Source organism: Lissotriton vulgaris, chromosome 1_1, assembly GCF_964263255.1.
Source record: "Lissotriton vulgaris chromosome 1_1, aLisVul1.2, whole genome shotgun sequence".
In the NCBI taxonomy this organism is placed as follows: Eukaryota; Metazoa; Chordata; class Amphibia; order Caudata; family Salamandridae; genus Lissotriton; species Lissotriton vulgaris.
Window position 1 is genome coordinate 49,274,130 of NC_141685.1, and position 20,095 is coordinate 49,294,224.

At 44.6% G+C, this 20,095-nt stretch overlaps 3 protein-coding genes across 3 annotated transcripts in view; 1 reads left to right on the forward strand and 2 right to left on the reverse strand.

The window, feature by feature from the left end:
- Window positions 1-20,095, forward strand: part of LOC147737185 (NACHT, LRR and PYD domains-containing protein 12-like) — a 166,345-nt gene that overhangs the window by 95,781 nt on the left and 50,469 nt on the right. The window lies entirely within an intron of this gene.
- Window positions 416-3,463, reverse strand: LOC147737186 (uncharacterized). Its single transcript, XM_086932348.1, has 3 exons — window positions 3,394-3,463; window positions 1,298-2,307; window positions 416-796 (listed from the first exon to the last, which is right to left on the reverse strand). Exons 1-3 carry the CDS (start codon window positions 3,461-3,463, stop codon window positions 416-418), a joined length of 1,461 nt encoding a protein of 486 aa, XP_086788474.1.
- LOC147737187 (uncharacterized) lies at window positions 4,118-7,024 on the reverse strand. Its single transcript, XM_086917986.1, has one exon. It carries the CDS (start codon window positions 7,022-7,024, stop codon window positions 4,118-4,120), a length of 2,907 nt encoding a protein of 968 aa, XP_086774112.1.

Genomic DNA, 20,095 nt, shown 5'->3' on the forward strand with positions numbered 1-20,095 from the left:
CGAACCATTATGTGAAAATGGATAAGGAAAGAGTGGCAGAACTCCCTTCGGTGTCTGAAAAGGGGGGAGTCGACCACACACCCAACAATTAGTGGCATTGCTGGTCTGGTGTGAATAATGTAACATGCGGATAAAAGAATTGTTACGCATAGCGAGGCGGTAAGAGAGTTCATGAGGAGGCAGATCACTAAACGTGTGCTCTACTGTAACATTAGAAGACTTATTCACATGAGAAACTGGAAAATACAGATAAAATGCATAACTGGTGCAGGAAATCATAATGCTGAGAAATAATATGAAACTTAGAAAAACGATACATCGGATTGAGTTTTGACTAACTCTCTCACTATGGGGGTCTATTTTATACATGTCAGAAACCGGTCTAACCGTTTCACCTAGGGGAGGACTTAGACAATCAAACTGGCTGACTTATTTTACTAGACCTTAGTTTTAATTTATACTCCTGTTGCGGAGTTTTCTCTAACAGGGAGGGTGCAGTAACATTGTCTTTTGCGGGACAGTCCTTAAGAATAGTACTTTGGCAGTCCTTTAAGTCCTCGGAAATGTTCTTTGAAACTGGTTTCAATCCATAAAACTTTTTGATATGCGAAAGATGCACCCAGCCTTTGCGTCCCTCCAACTTCACGGCTGTACGGGTGGCCAGGAGGACCTGTCGGGGCTCCTTCCAGCGAGGCTCCAGCGGACTTGAACGATCAAAATTTCGCACTAGGACCATGGATCCGGGAACGATTTCATGCGGTGCCACCTCGGTATTGTCTGGAAATGCGGCGGCAACCTGTGAACGACAAGAGTTGAGGGCAGACATCAAGGAAGCTAGGTAATCTGTCAGCATATTACTTGAAACATCGGTAATACTTCGAGGTCTAGGAGTACCCCACATGTTAGGGGGGCGGCCGAAAACGACCTCATACGGGGACAGACCTGATCTGGAATGTGCGACCATGCGCATATAGAACAGGGCAACCGGCAGAGCTACTAGCCAGTCCACACCTTTCTCTTGACAAACTTTTGCGATGCGAATTTTCAAAGTCTGATTATGTCTCTCTACGAGACCGGCTGCTTCAGGATGGCGTACACAATGGAACTTCCACTGGTACCCTAACAAAAGGGACACGTGTTTCATTAGCTCGGATGAGAATGGCTGGCCGTTATCAGAATATACGACTCTAGGGAGTCCATAACGGGGGAAGAACTCACGAACCAACTGCTTGGCAGTGGTCGCGGCTGTGTAATCTGGAGCTGGATATGCTTCTGTCCACCTGGACAAAGCGCATACAACTACAAGGACATACTTGAAACCTCGACATCGCTCCATCTGAATGTAATCCATCTGGAGGACTTCAAAAGGGTGGTCAGGGGGCTGGAATCCACCTTGTTCCACCGGGACACTTTTACCTGGATTGAACTGACAACATATCATACAGGTACGGACTTTCTGCTTGGCTGCAGCTCGTAAATGCTTGTTGGACCAAATGTTCTGGATACTGTCTAACATAGCTTTTTCTCCTAAATGTGCTGGACTATGTGCGGTATTGATAATGACTTGAACCATAGAGTCGGGGAGAAACCATATGGCTTTACCCTTCGTCACCCATCCCTGATCTGTCTGGACCCCTCCTTGTTCGGACCATTTCTTGATTTCATCGGGAGTAGCATGTAACTGGATATCTATGACATCTTGAGTAGGGTCCTTAACTGTCATACATGTAGTCGGATCTGGAGTATGTGTCTGTGTCGGGTTAACTGGAATGTCTGGAGTCTGTGCTGTAAGCTTGGCTGTGCGATCTGCTAGATCATTACCTTGGGAAATAGTGTCAGTAACTTTCGTATGTGCTTTGCATTTCATGATAGCAATAGATGTCGGTAAGTGTATGGCATCTAACAGAGCCTGAATAAGGAGACCGTGCTGAATCTTGGTTCCATGAGAAGTCATAAAACCTCTCTCCTGCCAGAGCACTCCAAAGTCGTGTACGACTCCAAATGCGTAACGTGAATCTGTGTAAATATTAACTTTCAGGTTCTTGGCGTGTATGCAGGCTTGTGTCAGAGCAACTAGCTCTGCGGCTTGAGCAGACAGGGTGTCAATACGGTGGGTCTCTATAACTTCAGTGTCAGTAGTCACTGCATACGCGGCTACTAGTTCTCCTGTACTTGTTCTCATACATGAACCATCCACATAAAGTGTCAGGTCGGGATCTGGTAATGGAATATCTGTCAGATCTTGTCTTGGCTTTGTCGTAATGTTAACTACTTCCACACAGTCGTGTGTGGCAGGATTCAAAGTAACTGACGGTAACAGTGTAGCAGGATTTAGAACGTTGCAGCGTCTGATTTCTATGTGTGGCTGGAACAGTGTCAATTCATAACCTGTTAAACGTGCAATTGTCAAGTGCTGAGTTTGTGTTCGGTTTAAAAGAACTTCCACAGAGTGTGGAACTTGTACTGTCAGGGAGTGTCCTAAGACTATGGAATCACTTTGTCTGATAGCTAGTGCTGTGGCTGCAACTGACTTGAGGCACGCAGGCAGAGCCTGGGCTACAGGATCTAATGTGCTCGAAAAATAAGCACAAGGCTTGTATTGTCCTGCTTGATCTTGTGTGAGAACAGATAATGCTGTACCTTCACGTTCTGTGACGAAAAGTGTAAAAGGCTTACTGTAGTTCGGTGTAGCTAGGACTGGAGCTTGGCATAAAGCTTTCTTTAACTCATTGAAACTAAGTGTATGTTCAGATGTCCATGGGAGGACAGTCGATACGGCTGCCTCCTGTGTCGTTAACTGTATCAGTGGTTTGGCTAGAAATGCATACTGAGGAATCCATTGTCTGCAATAAGAAGTGAGGCCAATAAAAGCACGTACCTCCTTCTGGGTCTTGGGCTGAGGAAGACTCGCTATTAACTGGATACGGTCTGGTGTCAACTGCCTACCCCACTTGGACCGTAAGTGGCCTAAGTAGATCACTTGCTGGACACAGAATTGAAGCTTCGAAGGGGACACCTTGTGCCCCATCTCGGCAAGGAAATACAAAACTGTGAGTGATGCTCGCTCGCAAGCACGTTCAGAACGGGCTGTGATCAGTAGATCATCGACATACTGGAGCAGGGCAGTGTCAGTTGGCATGTGAATGTTGTCTAGTTGTCTCTTGAGTGCCTGACCGTAAATACTAGGGCTTTCTGTGAAACCTTGAGGAGTGCGTGTGAACATATAGCTCCTTCCATTTAAACAAAATCCGAAAAGAAACTGGCTGTCTGGATGAATGGGGACACTGAAAAACGCGTTCTTGAGGTCCATGACTGTAAAAAATGAAGCTTCGGAATCAATGGCCGTCAATAGGGAAGAGATATCTGGGACAACTGGGTACTGGGGAATAATACATGTATTGAGTTCTCGAAGGTCAATCACTAATCGATATACCGGGGGTGCATTTGGACCAGTACGTTTCATGACTGGAATGATCGGAGAATTACATACATTGGAGTCAGTTTCTACAACTACTCCTTGAGCCATGAGCTCGTCAATAATTTTGGATAAGGCTGCTACAGCCTCAGGTGGCAATCTGTACTGTCTGATTCGTGGCAGGACTACACCTGGCTTGAGAGTCACACGATGGGGTGTGATTTGCATATAACCAACATCAGTTGGACCTCGCGCCCATAGATGCTGCGGAACATTAGACAATCTCGGATCAAAATCTCGTAATACATAGTGACCCTTGAAGTCACGTAGGAACAATCGTATTCCCTCGGGGGAGCAGCAAATAACTGCACCTAACTCTTTCAGTGTCTTAATGCCTAATAGATTTTCTGGACATGACTTCGTAAGTAACAGATCAGTAGTGCGGGACAATGGACCTACTTCTAGAGTAACTGGCTTTGAAATTTCATTTACGATAGGTTTTCCTGAAAATCCAAGGGAAACATTTCTAGAGCCTGAGAGCGGAGCCCCTGGAACTTCGGCGTGACTGATGGTGGTCCTACTTGCCCCTGTATCAATCAGAAACTTTCTGTCTTTCCCTAATACTTGACTGTGAACATAGGGACCTTCTTGATCTACAGGTATCTCGATGAGAGGCAAGCCTACCTCCCTCTCTAGGCTGTTTCATGAATATGGCTGGTACTCTGGATACTCGGACTGTGCATACTGGTACATCTGTTGTGTAACATGCTGTGTTGCAGCAATAGGCTGCGGTGCTGTAACTGTCTGTTGTGCATTCTGTGGCTGAGGAGTCTGTGAAACTTGCTCTTGTCTAGGCGGACGTGGTCTTTCTTTAGTCTTACCGGTAGCTATATTGTGTTTCAGAACTGCACACTCGTTTATAAAATGACCTGGCTGTTTACAATAATTGCAGTTCCCTTTAACGGGAGCTGCAGGATGACTGGCTTGATTCGGACCCCTCTTCTGACTGTCCTGAGGAACAGATTGTGCAACTAGTACTTTCATTTTCGTATCTTTCATACGTTTTCTCTCGTGTTCTTGCTCTTCTCTGATTCTATTCTGATGATATTGAAGCATCTGTAACATCTGGGACGGGGTATTAGCTTGCCAGGTACTTTCGACTTTCAAAACTCGGTTTTTAATTGGTGGACTTGAATTCTCGACTAATTTAGTGACAAAAAGGTGAGGGTATGACTCGCTACTTGTCTTGAGGCCACTGTTGATGCTAAAACATTTCTCAAATCTAGAATAAAAATCACTAATGTCTTCGTCTTGTTTCTGTTTACAGGCTGAGATTGCATCCCAGTCTTCCTTTTTAGTTGTTAATAATCTGGGTAAAACTTGAATCAATAATTCAGGTAATTCTTTACATTTATCTCCAAGACCGGTACCTGGTACTCGTGCCTTATCTTCAGCTTCTAGAACCGCCCAATCGATCTTTTTCCCTCCCACCTCCCATTCTTTTTCCTTGAGTTTCTCATATACCCCTGCGGGCAACAGGACTTTTAACATTTTAATAATATCTGGATACGTGTATTCTCCCATACGGAGCATGTCTTTTAATTCTCGGTGGAACCCTGCTGGATCTTTATCATGACAGGGAATTAACTTCTTCATCTCTAAGAGTTCCATCTTTGTAATCGGGGTGTAAACAAACACTCGTTCTAGTTCGCCACCCGTTCCTCTAACTGGGTGGACTTCTCGTAACGTATTCTGTCTGTCTATGTAAAAGGGTTTACTTTCTGGGGGTGAGACATGAACAAAATGCGGGTTCAAGAACGTTCTATATTTGTGGCGCTTTTCTAGAATGACACTAATTAAATCAGTACCTAAACCTTTCCATCTATACTGGAGTAACTCGTTCAGGACATCATGTAACGGACCTGGATCAGAATGTTGACCCTCATACAATGTAATGAGGTGCTGGATCATATACATACCCACCAGTCGTTGCTCGGCTGGGGGCAATTTCAGAAACATTTGTGCCACTATTTCGTCTGGAAAAGTGGTAGAATCAGTAATCCATCGGACTGCTGATCGGACTAGATCTTGTTCATGCATAGTACTTAATTCGCTATAACCGATTCGTGATTTCAGAATATGGTCGGTAGCTTGAAATACTTGTTCTAGAGAACCTTGTTCTGGTGCCGGATGATGGAAAGTTGACTTGTGTTCTAGGCGTAAATGGCGATCTGGAAATCTAGATTTTCCTACATACGCTATTCTGGCGGGATTCTCGTCCTCTACCTCTTCAGTAGAGTCATTTTCTTTCTCGCTTACTTGTGCTGCTTTACGTTGGTCATGTAACCTTATTATTTCCTTACGAATTTTCTTATACATACTCTCTATACTACTGATAGTCTTGTGCTTACCCTCGGCTATATTCTCACTCCACCTTGTCAGGGTTCTCATTTCGACTTGATCTTTGGTCGGATAATCTTGTTCCCTTATTAGACAATTAATCAGAAACTTTAATATCATGAGCTGGATCTCAACTTTCCTTTGAGACATGACGTCACTAATACTTTCTGGATCATCCCCTGTACGGATGAAACGATATATTCTGTCTAGATCTTCCTTCATATTCGGTAAAGTGACCAAGTATTCGGACACCTGCCTAACACGCACGGAAAATATAACCATACTATCCTCGCCTGGAACTGGATCATAACAGCATTCAGTAAGAGCTCGCCTGATTTCTGCAATGGACTGATATTTAGGCGTACGCTGTAACGCACGTTCATGTAACTCGACTGCTCCTGGACGTCTATTTGGCGGCGGGGTCTGAGGAGGACCTCCTCCTGCGGCCCCTAAACTGGAACCATCGACTGATGCTCTTCGTGCTGGCAGAGTGGGAAGTTGAAATGCGGGCTGAACTTGTAGGACGGGCTGGACCGGGGGTGCCGTAGCAGGTACTGCGGTATCTGGAGGAGCAGGAAGTGCCTGATTTACAGGGACTGGCGGAGCGGGATTTGCATATTCTGGGACCGTGTCGTCCAAATAGGACGAGATGAAAATATCAGCTGCGGTCGGTTTGTGACGTAGCTTGGTCGGAACTAATGGTGGCGGAAAGTTACTGGATGCCTCCGGGGTCGCTTTTGGCAAGCCCTCGGCAAGAAGAGGGTACATACCCCTAATAAGGGCGTTCCTCTGTCTGTCTGACTGTTCGGTTTTAACTCGTTCACCTATCTCGATTAATTCTTTTTCTTGGGCTCGTTCTAAGGATTCTCTACTTAATTCTGACTTTCTGATTTCTTTTTCGGTTCTTTTATGAGATTCTTTGCGCCATAGCTCGATGGCATCTTTCTGTGACTGTCTGGCTTTCTTTTTCCATAATGCTTCTTCTACTCTCATGATGCACTCGGCATCCCACGTACCTGATACGGGCCATCTATACTTTTCCTCTAACTGTTTGGTATACTCTACCCATAAATCTAGATACAATATGGCGCTTATGCCATGCTTCTGGTACATAAAATGACCTGGACTGTCCCTAGGCGGGACAGGAACTGCTGCTTCTAGCAGACCTTTTCTGGTTTTTAACTGACGTAATTTAGATAATAACGGCATGACTGAACTGTAACTTAGACACAATACGTAATTACAATACACAATGAACACGATAATTACTCCACATTCATACCACAACATTAAAATACATGAAGAACATTTAAAATAACAGTTCGAACAGAATACTACCTGGAATACGGAAAACAGAATACATGAATTTTCTCGAGAACAGAACTGACTAGAACAGAAACTAGATGCACTGCTGAAACAGTACGAAACTCACCGGTCTCATAAAGAGACACGTCAGGACCCGCATCCACCGAAGTGGACACTTCGTTTTGTGGGTCTGTATACCACCAACCCACAGACCAGAGACAATTAGATTGACCCTGTCTAGATACTACCCCAGCAACGGTACTCACCGGGCAGCAAGAACGGAAGGCCTCAGACTGGACGGGACTGCTTCGACGCCTGACGGACGAACTTCGGACTTCTGTTACGGGTGGGCCTCCGGATACCTCGGACCTTGGACTCTCGGCTTGGGCTCTGGTCGGACTCGCCGCGTTCCTCCACCGCCTCGTCTGGATGCTGGACCGCCACCTCCGTCTCCTCCGTGGGCCTGAGGGATACTTGAAGCAGAAATATCTGCACGTGCACGGTATGGTTCCGTCACGGCTGCAGAGGGTCAGGGGGCCGGCGTGGCTTCACCGGCGCGTGGGGAAAGGGCAAGTCCCTATTCGGGCGCCATTATGTGGTATATAAATAAATAATACCGGATCTAGGTTTGACTAGGCATAGCAATAACAGATAGCTCAATAAATAAGAGTCAAGATTCGAGGTAGTAGGAGTTTGCAGGTTTATTACAGCATAAAGGACAGGAACAGGACAACCTGCACAGGAATAGGATGGCAGCGCTGCCGGGGGCAGGATCGGAATCGGCGTGCTCTGGGGAAAGGACTGGCGTAACATTTAATAACAGTACACAAGCATATATAGTAAAACAGTTGCATTACAGTACATACGATAGGCGGAGCAGTGGGTGGAGCAAAGGGTGTGACGCGTAGCAGTCGCGAAAGATAAGGGTGAAAGTGGGTGTAACAGGGCGTATACATAGACATGTGATGCAAACGTAACAGAATATGTCATGAATGGGGCGGAAACATGGAGGGGGCTACCTAAGGAGCCGGGACCTCTAACCTAATGGTGCGCGCAAGCTGGCAATGACGTGTTACTAGGAGAAGCTGGGGGCTATGAACTCTGTGCTAGGAGCAGAGACTGAAGTCTGGAGAGTCAGGGCGACATGTACCTAAACAGTATCTAGTATCTGATGTTTAGAGAACATGTTGATATAAACTAGAAGTCAGGAGGGGAAAGGCTAACAGACTCTAAGACTGGAGCATGCATTATTCTACATGTAGTGCGAGATGAAGAATATTAAATGATCATAAAATACAGTATTTCTCTAACATGGAGACGTAAAGGCTAGACTATGACGGTAACTATTGATGCGATTCAGTAGCTTTAGGAATGCAGAGAAGGAGGGCTGGACTGATAACTAGAATCATAACATACTCTTGGCAGACTCAGAGGCAGAGCCAGGCTGAACCGGGCACTGTGAGGCAGGAAGTAAGTGAAGGGTCAGGGATACAGGTGGGGGCCGTGTCGCTCCTCAGCGAGGGCTTCAGGAGACAGGAGCTGAATCTGGTGTCCGGGCCCTTTTGAGGCCTAGGAACGGGGACTTTACAATGAAATAACGTGCACACTGAGAAACGTGGCAACGTAGCTTTACATAGGCCTGATATTCGTAGTATTCACGAGAACTGGAAACAGGCATACTAGAGGTGGACACAACTATAATTGCGTCTTTAATCGAACATGGGGAATACATATGCATATTAATCATGCACACATAACATATGATGGAGGACGCGTAGGGACACAGAACATGGCAGAATTTACTTTTCCACTTTTACTACTACCATTATTACCACCACCTTTACCATTATCAATACGCACGCCAGCACCATTAACACCAGCATTTAACCACCATTAATAGAACCAATACTACTACCATTATTACCACCACCTTTACCATTATCAACACTCACACCAGCACCATTAACACCAGCATTTAACCACCATTAATAGAACCAGTACTACTACCATTATTACCACCACCTATACCATTATCAACACTCACACCAGCACCATTACCTCCACCACAATTACCACCAACACATCATCTTGTGCATTTCTCCTTTTGTATGCTTTACCCCACAAAGGCCAGATCATTTTAGCTTTCACAATGTTTGCTATTTTTGTTTTCACTTCTGCACTTGAAATAAATAAATGTATGTGTTACCCAGGTGCACACCTAGGTGGAGATGGTTGAAGGATGCTCACAAACATGAATATTCTTTGGTCAACAATATTCACAGGGAGCTCCACCCAACAATACCTACAAACCCATTAGACAACTAGGTTTGTGAAATTGGTGATTCTCACACACTGGGAGAATTTCTGCATTTGTAAATGTGCATTGCCACTGAAAATGCAGTCCGTTCAGGTTTGGAAATACTATGCTTTCCTAAACTGAGCTGTCAAACATTTGGCAAATCAGGCTCAAGATGTTATGTTATTTTATGCTATGCTATGTTACTTGGATTTATAGAGCGCACTTACACCTGAAGGTCTCATGATGCTGAGGCTCACAAAACTGGTATTAATCAAGAAGATCACACACTACGGATAGGTCGAAGAAAGTAAAGCTTGTAGTCTTTTCCTAAACAGTGAGAGTGAAGAAATTAGTCCAAGAAAACGCAGTGGGTGAACAGCAGGCACAAAAAGGGATCTTCCGCCTGGTCCAGCTCTTTAAACCGAGGCTTATGGAGAATATTTGTGTTAGAAGAGCAGTCGCTGTGGAGTGGTGTGAATGGTACTGTCCTTTCGAGGTCGAGCCAATACAGTGCGTGCACTGTTAGGTGATCTGCTGCATTTGTTTTGTGGAGTCTGACTCCTCCCACGATTTGGATTGGCTTCGTAATGTGTTATTTAAAAATTGAAGCCTCCGATTGGCTAATGGTTGGTGTATGTCCCATCTTTCCATGAACTATTACTGCAGTTATTACCGAGCACATAATTACCCTGCAACCGTATAAGCAGTTCAATCCTTTGAGTAAAAATAAAAGGTCTTGTAAATGGTATCAGTCTCTCCTCTGTTTTTCAGACGCGCGCCTGTGCTTTGCTGGGGCAGGGAGCTTTTTGCTGCGTTCAGTTGACAGGTCGCTCTGGGGCCGAGGACTTCCAGCAGCAAATGACTCCTGCGGCCATGTCTTGTGTGTATATGGCTTTGGGGAAGGCAGCGGGGCTGTTTTTTTAGCAATTCAAGTCTCGTGGATTTTGAGACTTGACAGCTGGGAGGTGGTATTTAGGGGGAGTTGATGGGCATTTTGTTTATTCTCGGTTGGTTCCTGTTGGTGCTGGTGCATTCTGCCTTAGCCATGGAGGAAGAGGATTCCGCCCCAGTGCCTGCCAGATCTCTTTCTAAGAGGAATGTGCAGGACCTGCGTGAGTATGACCTGTTCTAGGTCAGATTTGCAGGATTTGATTAATTCTGCTGTTCAAACTGCGCTTCTGGAGCCTTCTGCAAAGAAATCTAAAGGGGAGGAGGATGAGGACATGGACAATTCTCCTAAAGGGAAATATATCCAGGGTAAAGCTTTTGTGGACATGTTGGCCCATATTTGTGGGGTCTTGGGGTTTGATCCTAAGTCTTTGGTGGATGATGGGTTTTATTCCCAATATAGTACCTCAATGGTAGATGACTTGCCTTTACATAATGTCATTAAGGATATTCTGCCTAAGGAATGGTTTGGGGGTTTCTCTCTTTCTTCCTACTCCTATCTTGGTGGAGGTGGAGTTCTTTGCGCAGTTTCTGTCTGATGTAACTTTTAATAAGCTGTGGGTCTTTTCCTCGGATGCCAGGGCAGCGGTGGCTGGTTGGTGGCCTCTGTGGACCAAGCCTTGGCGTCTTGAGGCTGCTCAGAAGGCCTTGATTCATAAACTGCCTTTTGATGGTCCCCGGCTTTTTGGGGATGATTTGAACACAATGGCGCTGCAGTCTGTGGAGTAGAAGAAGTTATTGAAGCCTTTTCAAAGTGTGCAGAAGAAGAAATACTTTTTCCATAAGCAGGGCGTTCAGAAAGTTCTCTTCTCTTCTCAGTCCTTTCATGGACAGACCCAGAATCAGGGGGGAGGGGGCTCTATCCCATTACATGTCCTGACAGCAGCAGCCGCCTCAGGGTGCTGGGAAAAAGGGACTATGCCAAGGTGGGTGCTCGGCTCCGTTGGTTTCTGGATCATTGGTGAAGTCTGATTTCTGACCAGTGGGTTCTGTAATGTTCTTAAATGAAACGGGAACACATGTGGAAGTTAATACAGAGGTTTATTCTTAACACCTCATCCATCAGCCACCCAGGAGTAACTGACACATAAGACATGATCTGGATTCCAAGTTCCATGTTCTGTAGAACCTAGATCCCAGGGAAGAGAGAAAGAATGACACCACACATCTCCCTTCCAATAATGAAGTGAACATGAGATACAATATGAGATATAAGCAAGATTTTACAAAGGAAAGTCATGAATTCACATAAACTCTCATTAACATAGTCTTTCATATGAATCAAGTCCCTTCTTGTAAAAATTTCTTTTAACGGTTTGTGGTCTGAACATACCTTAAAATATGTTCCCCAAACAAAGTTTCTAAACTTATTAAGTGCCCAGTAGATAGCCAACGCCTCCTTTTTAATTACAGAGTAATTTAATCCTGGCCCACGTAAGCTCTTTGATGCACATGCACCCAAATGTTTTTCACCATCTCTAGTTTGTTTTAAAATGGCACCTAACCCTTTCGAGCTTGCATTAGTCACCACAGTAGTTTCTCCATCTGGAATAAATGCTTGTAAACTGGGTAAATTTTTTAAATCTTCTTTTTACGCCACAAATTCCTCTTGACAGTCATTCGACTAAATAAACTCTTTATTTTTTACAAGCAACTGTCTCATGTTACTTAATTTGCTTGCTAAATTGTTTACAAACTTCCCATAATACTCAATCATTCCCAAGAAGGAGACAACTTCCTCTTTAGATTTTGGAGTTGCTAAATTGAGAATGGTATCATCCCATTCTTTCTTGGGAATAATACCTGATGCTGTGATGCAATGACCTAAACAGTTAACCTGTTGTGCAAAAAAACTTGCATTTCTCAAATTGTAATGTGAGACCTGCTTTTTCAAGTTTCCCAAGTACCAATCTCACATACATGTCATGTTCCTGTTGACATGAACCAAATATCAATATGACATCTTGATAACATTTAACATTTTTTACACCTTTTAAAATTGTGGACATAACCCTTTGAAAGACTGATGCAGCAGACACAAGACCAAACAGCATTCTTTTATGTTTGAAAGCACCCATGGGAGTGATGAACGCCGTTAAGTCTTGTGAGTCCTGCATCAGTTCAATTTGGTGATAGGCCTATGGGAAATCCAACATTGAAAAAAATTTGCACAACTCAAAGTAGACATTAGTTCATCAAGGTTAAGCAAGGGAAATTTGTCAACGACCACCTCCTCATTAAGGGACCTCAAGTCCACACAAAGTCTTATGTCACCATTGGGTTTTTTCACAACAACAACTGGGGCTAACCACTCAGAAGCTTCCACAGGAGAAATTACTTCTTGTTTGAATAACTTATCAAGCTCCTGTTCCACCTTTTCTTGTAGGGCCATGAGAATCCTTCTCAATTTGGCCACGGATGGTGCAGCTCCATTTTTAAGTTTGATGCAAGGTTAATAACCCTTTATCAACCTAATTAATTTTTTAACAAACCCGGAAATTCAGACACTAAGTGATTTATTTTACCTTCAATCTTCTGAATCTGAACTTGGGGTTCTGCATTAGGATTCAATGTAACCCCCAACAAGCGTTGATGCGGCCAGCCAAGATTTTGGAGTTGCTAAGGGCAAGAACTGGTTTGGTAAGGTCAGCTTCAGGCAACAGGGTCAGTTAACTCAGGTCAAACAGAAGTCAGCACAAACTCAAGCTAAGGTGTACGTGTCCCAAAGACTCGTTTGGCCACAGTCATCAGCCTATGTGAGGGCAATCACAAAATGGCTGCCATGGACAAAATGGAACCCAAGGGTTTCAGAATGAAATTGTCAAATACACAGTGAATCCATCAGTGTAACATGACGAAAACACTCATGCTTGCTGATCTCACTGTTTACGGTTCGTTGTTACCAAAATCGTAACAGAACCATGACCTTTATGACCCAGGTTCAGAATTCACGGAACCTCAGACCCTCCTTTTGCCCTTACATAGGCAATAACCTAAACTCATGTCAGTCTGAATCTAGGTCTATATTCATCAGATCATCAAGATGTTGCTGTAGCATCATCCTAGTACTTAGTAACTCTCTCTGGACAGGTCTCCTCGAACACAAAGTAGCACAAAGGCCACATATAGCAGAAGCACACTGTACGCAAAGACAGAACAGGAAAAGGATAGCTAATACCATCCCACTGACCATCAGGATCTTCCATCCCCAAGTGGATAACAATCCCCAAAACCATCCCATCAACGACCAATCTCCTTCGTCCACATGCACAGACTCGGAGATCTTATGTAGCTTGGAAATGGCTTGGTACACTGTCGGAGCGTTGTCTGGAATGAAAACGCAGCAGCTCGATTGAATCAATTTACATACCCCTCCTCTATCTGCAAGTATGACATCTAACGCAACTCTGTTCTGAAGAGTTATAAGGCGAGCCGACTGGAGCTCAGTAGTCAAGTTACTAAGGGCACCGGCAGTTTCAACTATGGTGGACTCAATCACTCTCGTCAATTGCCGTATGTTCCTGCTGTTAACCATAGGTCCCCAAAACGGCAGAAAACCCTTCAGAAAATCTCCCAATTCTTGTCCTGCAGTATCTTCCTTACTGAAGACACCTCTAACAACTCTCATCTTGTGGTAATCTGCTGCAGCTGTATTCGTAGGAGGCAACAGGAACGACACAAAACATATGCCCGAGAAATCAGGGGGCAACCATGTATACGCTCTATCGTAACAGACAAAATAGGTACCCTTAGCTGCTAGAAACGATGGGGAAGTCTGGGACGCAAAAACATGCGTCTCAGTGCAAACACTGTTCCCTAACTGAGCTCTCTGATTCTTGCCATTACCTTGCAGACAATAATGACCCTGATGGGGTACAATCCAAATCGGAGAGGATCTTTTCGCTCGCTGGTTCTCACTCAGACTAACTCCATATCCAGTAACGTTCCATCCAATATATGCTAGCGTCTCATCTCTCGGGATAGTCTCATAGGAATCTATTCCTCTAATCATATCTACTATTCCCTTAACTAGAGCACTATTCTTTGGATTATCTTTCACAGAACGTAGGGGGTAAACTTCACGAGCATAGATGAACATCGTTCTGTATGCCCACACAGAACCATTGTAGCTAAAAGGCAGGACCAGGTAAGGAATACCTTTATGAGTAGTATGGGGCATAAGGCCACACACCCAACAATTAGTGGTGTTCACTACTAGCTGGTGTTGGTGCAGAAGCTGAACAAAGGAATTATTAGCGAATTCCAACCTTCTAACAGATTCATGTTCGGGCAGAGGGTGAAAAGAATGCGAGGAAACAGTAGGAGGAGGCATAGGTTGTGTAGTTGGTGCAAATGTCACTTGAAAAGAGAATATAACATATCCCAACAGAAACATCATAAAACTAAATAACGTCAACAAACATAATATTAAAAAACGTTTTCTGCTCATTGCTGTACATATTTTGCTCTTAAAGCTCATTCTTTCAACAGGTCTCTCCATCTCGAAAAACTCCATCCTCTAATCGTGCTGTTCGCGGCGGTTGGGTATTCCGTGCTAAGGAATGCGTGTCAGTCCAGGGAACGCCCTTAGACCAACCAGAACCGTCAACCTAGTGTCTTCGGCTTGCACTCCAAAGTCTTTGCACCGCGACCTTACAGCTGAACCCGGATGGCGGTTCGAAAAACAAAAATCGGTCAAAACAGTTTCACAGAGGAGAGCTTAACCTTAAAAAAAAAACAGCAAAGAAAGAATGTATTCTTTTATTAGTCCCACGACTCTTGGTAGCAAATTATAACGGCCTTTATCAGGCAATGTCTGATTACAAAACAAAAGTTCAGGTTCAGAAGTGTCCAACCGAACTGACGGAGGCACAGCTCCTTGCAGAAGATCGTCGCTTTCATGCTCAGAATTCGTTCCAAATAAACGTGCATTGCTAAAAGGCAGAAAACGAGGCACGGTTTCAGTCTCCGAGTCGGAAGTCTGTTCTGGACCCACCGGTCGTGCGGCAGAGGCAAAGGGGCCCTCTTACAATGTACAGTGTGGATCCAGTTCTTTTTACCGCGCACTCGTACTGCTGAACGCGTGAATAAAAGCACCAAGTAAGGACCAGTCCAGCGGGGCTCCTCGTCTTAGTCCGCTGGAAATTCTTCACGAAGATCCATGATCCAGGTTCGATAGCATGTCCTGGATCTTCAGATGCTTGTGGAAAGGTATCATGAACCTGTTGATGCAAAACACGCAATTTAGCCGTCAATTCGTACAGGTAATCAAGCAGTACAGGATGCTCTATTTCACTAAATTTGGTTGGCCACGGCACTCCCCATATATTCGCCGGGCGACCAAAAACTATCTCATACGGACTAAGTCCCATTCGTGAATGCACAGTCATTCTTGTAGACAGAAGTACTAACGGCAAGGCATCAGGCCATTGAAGACCAGAGCTTGCCTGAATCTTGGCTAGTTTTAACTTAAGGGTGCCATTGTAGCACTCGACTAGGCCAGCTGATTGGGGATGATTTGCAGCGTGAAATTTCTGGCTGATTCCTAAACCAACACACACTCTCTTCATCACTTAACCCACAAATTCACTCCCATTGTCACTCCAGACCATTCTCGGCAAACCAAACCTAGGGAAGAATTCCGTGACAAGGGCTTTAGCTGTAGATAAGGCAGTGTTATCTTTCAGGGGGTATGCTTCTACCCATCTCGAAAAGGCACAAACAACCACGAGCACATACTTTAAGTTGTTGCACCTCTCCATGTGGATGAAGTCAAGCTGCAAAACCTCAAACGGATACGTCGGAGGCGCAAAATGACCAGCTGGAGTTGGAGTTCCCCTACCAGGATTGTACATCAGACAAACCATACAGTTCTTAACCAAATTTTCTGCACACTTAGGAATTCCAGCATTTTGCCATACTGGAGCCAACAACTTACAAATCCCTTTCACACTGATATGAGCCATTCCATGCGCCATCGTAACCACTGCAAGCACATACGCATCGGGTAACAACCATCGTTGATGCTATGACAACTCAACCCAACAACCATTCGAATCCAATTTACCCTTACTTTCTCTCCATTCACTCAACTCTTTCTCTGTAGCTTCAGCTTGAATTGACTTCACACTCTCTATCGTATCTTCACACATACTTCTATCCGGAACCCATCTCGCCGGACCCGCAACATACATTCGACTCATCACAGTTCTCGCAGTTTCTTTCGCGACTTCGTCTGCAAACGCATTACCACGGCCTACATCATCAGTAACTTTCTTATGCGCACTGCATTTCTCAATCGCAACTTGCAACGGCAAAGTAAGTGACTCAAGGAGCTCATTCACCAACTGACCATGCTGAATCTTAGTCCCATGCGAAGTCAGGAACCCACGCTCTTTCCACAATCGTCCAAAACTATGAGCCACACCAAACGCATACTGGCTATCGGTATACACAGTCACTCGTTTCCCTTTCGACAACACACAAGCTCTTGGTATTATGTGGGATACGTGCAGTTTCAACAATCGTATGCAAAGTCATAACAGCATATGCCGCAGTCGTCTCACCATTCGGAAGCTTGAAGCACCAACCATCCACCCATAAAGTACCATCACACTTTGCAAGAGGAGTTTCCCTAAGGTCTATTCTCCCTTTCGTTTACTCCTCTGTCCTAAGAAAACAATCATGCTGTTCAGAAACATCTGTCTCAACTGAAATCGGCAACAACGTAGCTGGATTCAACGTGTTGCATCTCTTTATATGCACATGACTCGCTAAGAGTGTCAACTCATAACCTGAAACCGAGCACTAGTTAACTGCTGTGTCTTGGTCCAATTCAACATGGTATCCACTGCATGTGGAACCATCACAATCAAAGTATTATCCATCACCAAACCAGCAGACTGTTGAATAGAGACAGCCGCTGCTGCTGTAGCTCTCAAACAACTCGGCAACACTCTAGCTACTGGATCCAAAGTCGACGAGAAATACGCACATGGACGTTGCTTATCGCCGAACTGCTGTGTCAAAACTGACAATGCACATCCCTCTCTCTCGTGGACATAGAGTGTAAAAGGCTTACTGTAATCGGGAGTACCCAACACAGGAGCCGAACACAACGCATCACGCAATTCTGAAAAACTCTTCTGACATTCGTCAGTCCAAGGAATAGGATTCGGAGTATCCTTAACAGTAAGAGCTATCAAAGGTTTCGCAAGAAGCGAAAAATTTGTGATCCACTGTCTACAGTACGATGCAATACCCAGAAAAGCACGTGCTTCTTTCTGTGTCGTAGGCACACTCATTTTCGCAATAGCTTGAATTCTTTCTGGGGTCAATCTTCTTCCCTCCTTCGATAAGAGATGACCTAAGTAGGTCACTTCTTGTTGACAATACTGCAACTTCGAAAGAGACACCTTATGATGGAAAGCAGACAAATGACACAACAACGACAAAGTAGCCTCTTTAAAAATCTCCTCATTATCAGCAGCAACTAACAAATCGTTGACGTACTGGATAAGGGCAGCACCATCAAGTAAGACAATCGTATCAAGCTGTGTTTTCAAAGCCTGACTATAGATCGATGGACTCTCTCAATAGCCTTGAGGAGCGTGCTTGAACCGGAAACTTTGGCCTCCTAAAGAGAAACCAAAAATATCTCTACTCTCTTCGGCAATCGGGATGCTGAAGAAAGCATTCTTCAAATCAATCACCGAAAACCAAGTAGCAGAAGCTGGAATCAAAGTCAGTAAAGCAGTGATATCTGGCACAAATGGGAATTGCGGAACTACAATCTTATTCACCTCGCGGAGATCGATCACAAACCTGTACACAGGCGGCTGAGAAGAATCAGTACGTTTCAAAACAGGCAAAACTGGACTATTGCACACATTACCTCTCGTTTCTTCAATCACACCTTTCTCAATCAGATCATAAATGATTGCAAAAAGTGCTCTTTTACCATCGCTGGAAATCCGATATTGGGGAATACGAGGCAATCTAACATTCTCTTTCAGCGTCACAACATACGGCGGGATCTCCAATAGACCCACATCATTAGGACCAGTAGCCCAAAGAGAATCAGGGAGAGAAGACAATTCAGCTGGAAGTCGGTCTTTAGACAAATACATCGGAGAGATTACTCTCTTTCCCAATGTAAGCTGTACTCCTGAAGGAGAGCAATGTAATGTTGCATACAATCTTTTCAACAAATCCAATCCCAACAAGTTCTCACCACAACCTGTCGTCAAAATAAGGGGTGCTTCGAAATCACAAGGTCCAACAGAAAGAGACAAAGGACTAGAAATCGGATTACTAACCGGGGCGCCAGAAAAACCTACTGAAACATTTGTTAAGCCAGACAAAGGTGCGCCAGGGAGTTTAGAGTGCATGATAGAACTCTTCGCAGCACCAGTATCCAACAGAAAAGGCTCTGACACACCTGATGCAATCACTTCAACATAAGGTCCACTTCGATCTACTGGAACTGAAACAACTCCCTCTCTTTGTCTATGGCTGTCCTAGCAATCATTACCATCCATATTCTCACCTTCGACGTAAAAATCGTCCACATAGTACTGAGCCGTCCTACCAAACACACCATTCTGCTGATCAAACTATTCATCGAATTCTGTGGAGGCAAGGGACGCGCATTCTGAGACACACCACGTCCTCTACCTCGTGGAGCTTGCTGAACACCTCGACCTCTCACACCAGAAGCACCATTCGTGCGCTGTAACAGAACCGGACAACTATTCTTGAAATTACCCTCTTCCTTACAATACGCACACTGATTAGGGCCCACAGGAAAACGCTGTTGAGAAGACTCGAACCTTTGCGAGTTTCTCTGAAACTGTTGAGGTTGCTGATAATTGTGCTGATTACTACGAGGCGGATACGCTCGCTGCAAAAGAACCTTCGTCTTTAATTCTTTAGTCTTCTTGTCGGCTCTATCTTTCTCGTCCTTATGTCTATTCTCATAGTATGGGCAGTAGCCAATATTTGCGCTGACGAAGAAACAGCCCAAGAACTCTCAGAATCCTTCAACTTAATGCACAATTCTGGAAGCAGATTATGCACAAACTTATCAACAAACAACCGTTGAGCACCTTCCGTACTCATGTCCTGACCACTATGGTTGATAAACGTTTCTTCGAACCTAGTGAAGAAATCAGACACACTTTCGTCTTTCTTCTGCTTACATGCAGACAATTTGTCCCAGTTGACACGCATAGCAGGCATCGAAGTTTTCATATAATTAATAATCCTACCAGGGAGTTCTGCAACTAAAGGCTCAGGTTTAGCACCACCAACCAGTCTGCCATCTGAGGCACCAATATTGGCCCATGTATCACCTAACTCTTGTGCATGATCCGTATGACGAATCAGTCCCCATAAAGGCTGTGGAACTACATTTCCAAACAACTATCTGTCTATATCAGCTAAATTCATAACACATGAGTCTGCAGTCTGTGATAATTCCTTATAGTACCCTGCAGGATTTTTACGAGGATCAGGCAAAGTCTGCTTAAGGGCCAAAACTTCAGCTCGCTTCCATGGAACATGTACCCAAACACACTGAAAATGAGCCGGCGCAGCTACAATACCCAACCCAGCGTCAGCCTGAACTGCTTCCTACCACACCGAAGGAACCTCTCTCATTGGATATTGTCGCACTTTTCTCCTAACAGAAGGATCAGGCTCAAACAGCGGCTGAGAAGGAGACTCAC

Bases quoted from the DNA above. Each gene is read 5' to 3' on its own strand.
- LOC147737186 (XM_086932348.1), bottom strand. From the start codon at position 3,463: ATGAAACGTACTGGTCCAAATGCACCCCCGGTATATCGATTAGTGATT. The intron at 2,308-3,393 runs GTATTATTCCCC...TGTTACCGTCAG, and splicing joins CCTTCGAGAACTCAATACAT to TTACTTTGAATCCTGCCACA. The intron at 797-1,297 runs GTATGCGCTTTG...TGTCGTTCACAG, and splicing joins TCAAGTATGTCCTTGTAGTT to GTTGCCGCCGCATTTCCAGA.
- LOC147737187 (XM_086917986.1), bottom strand. From the start codon at position 7,024: ATGCCGTTATTATCTAAATTACGTCAGTTAAAAACCAGAAAAGGTCTG.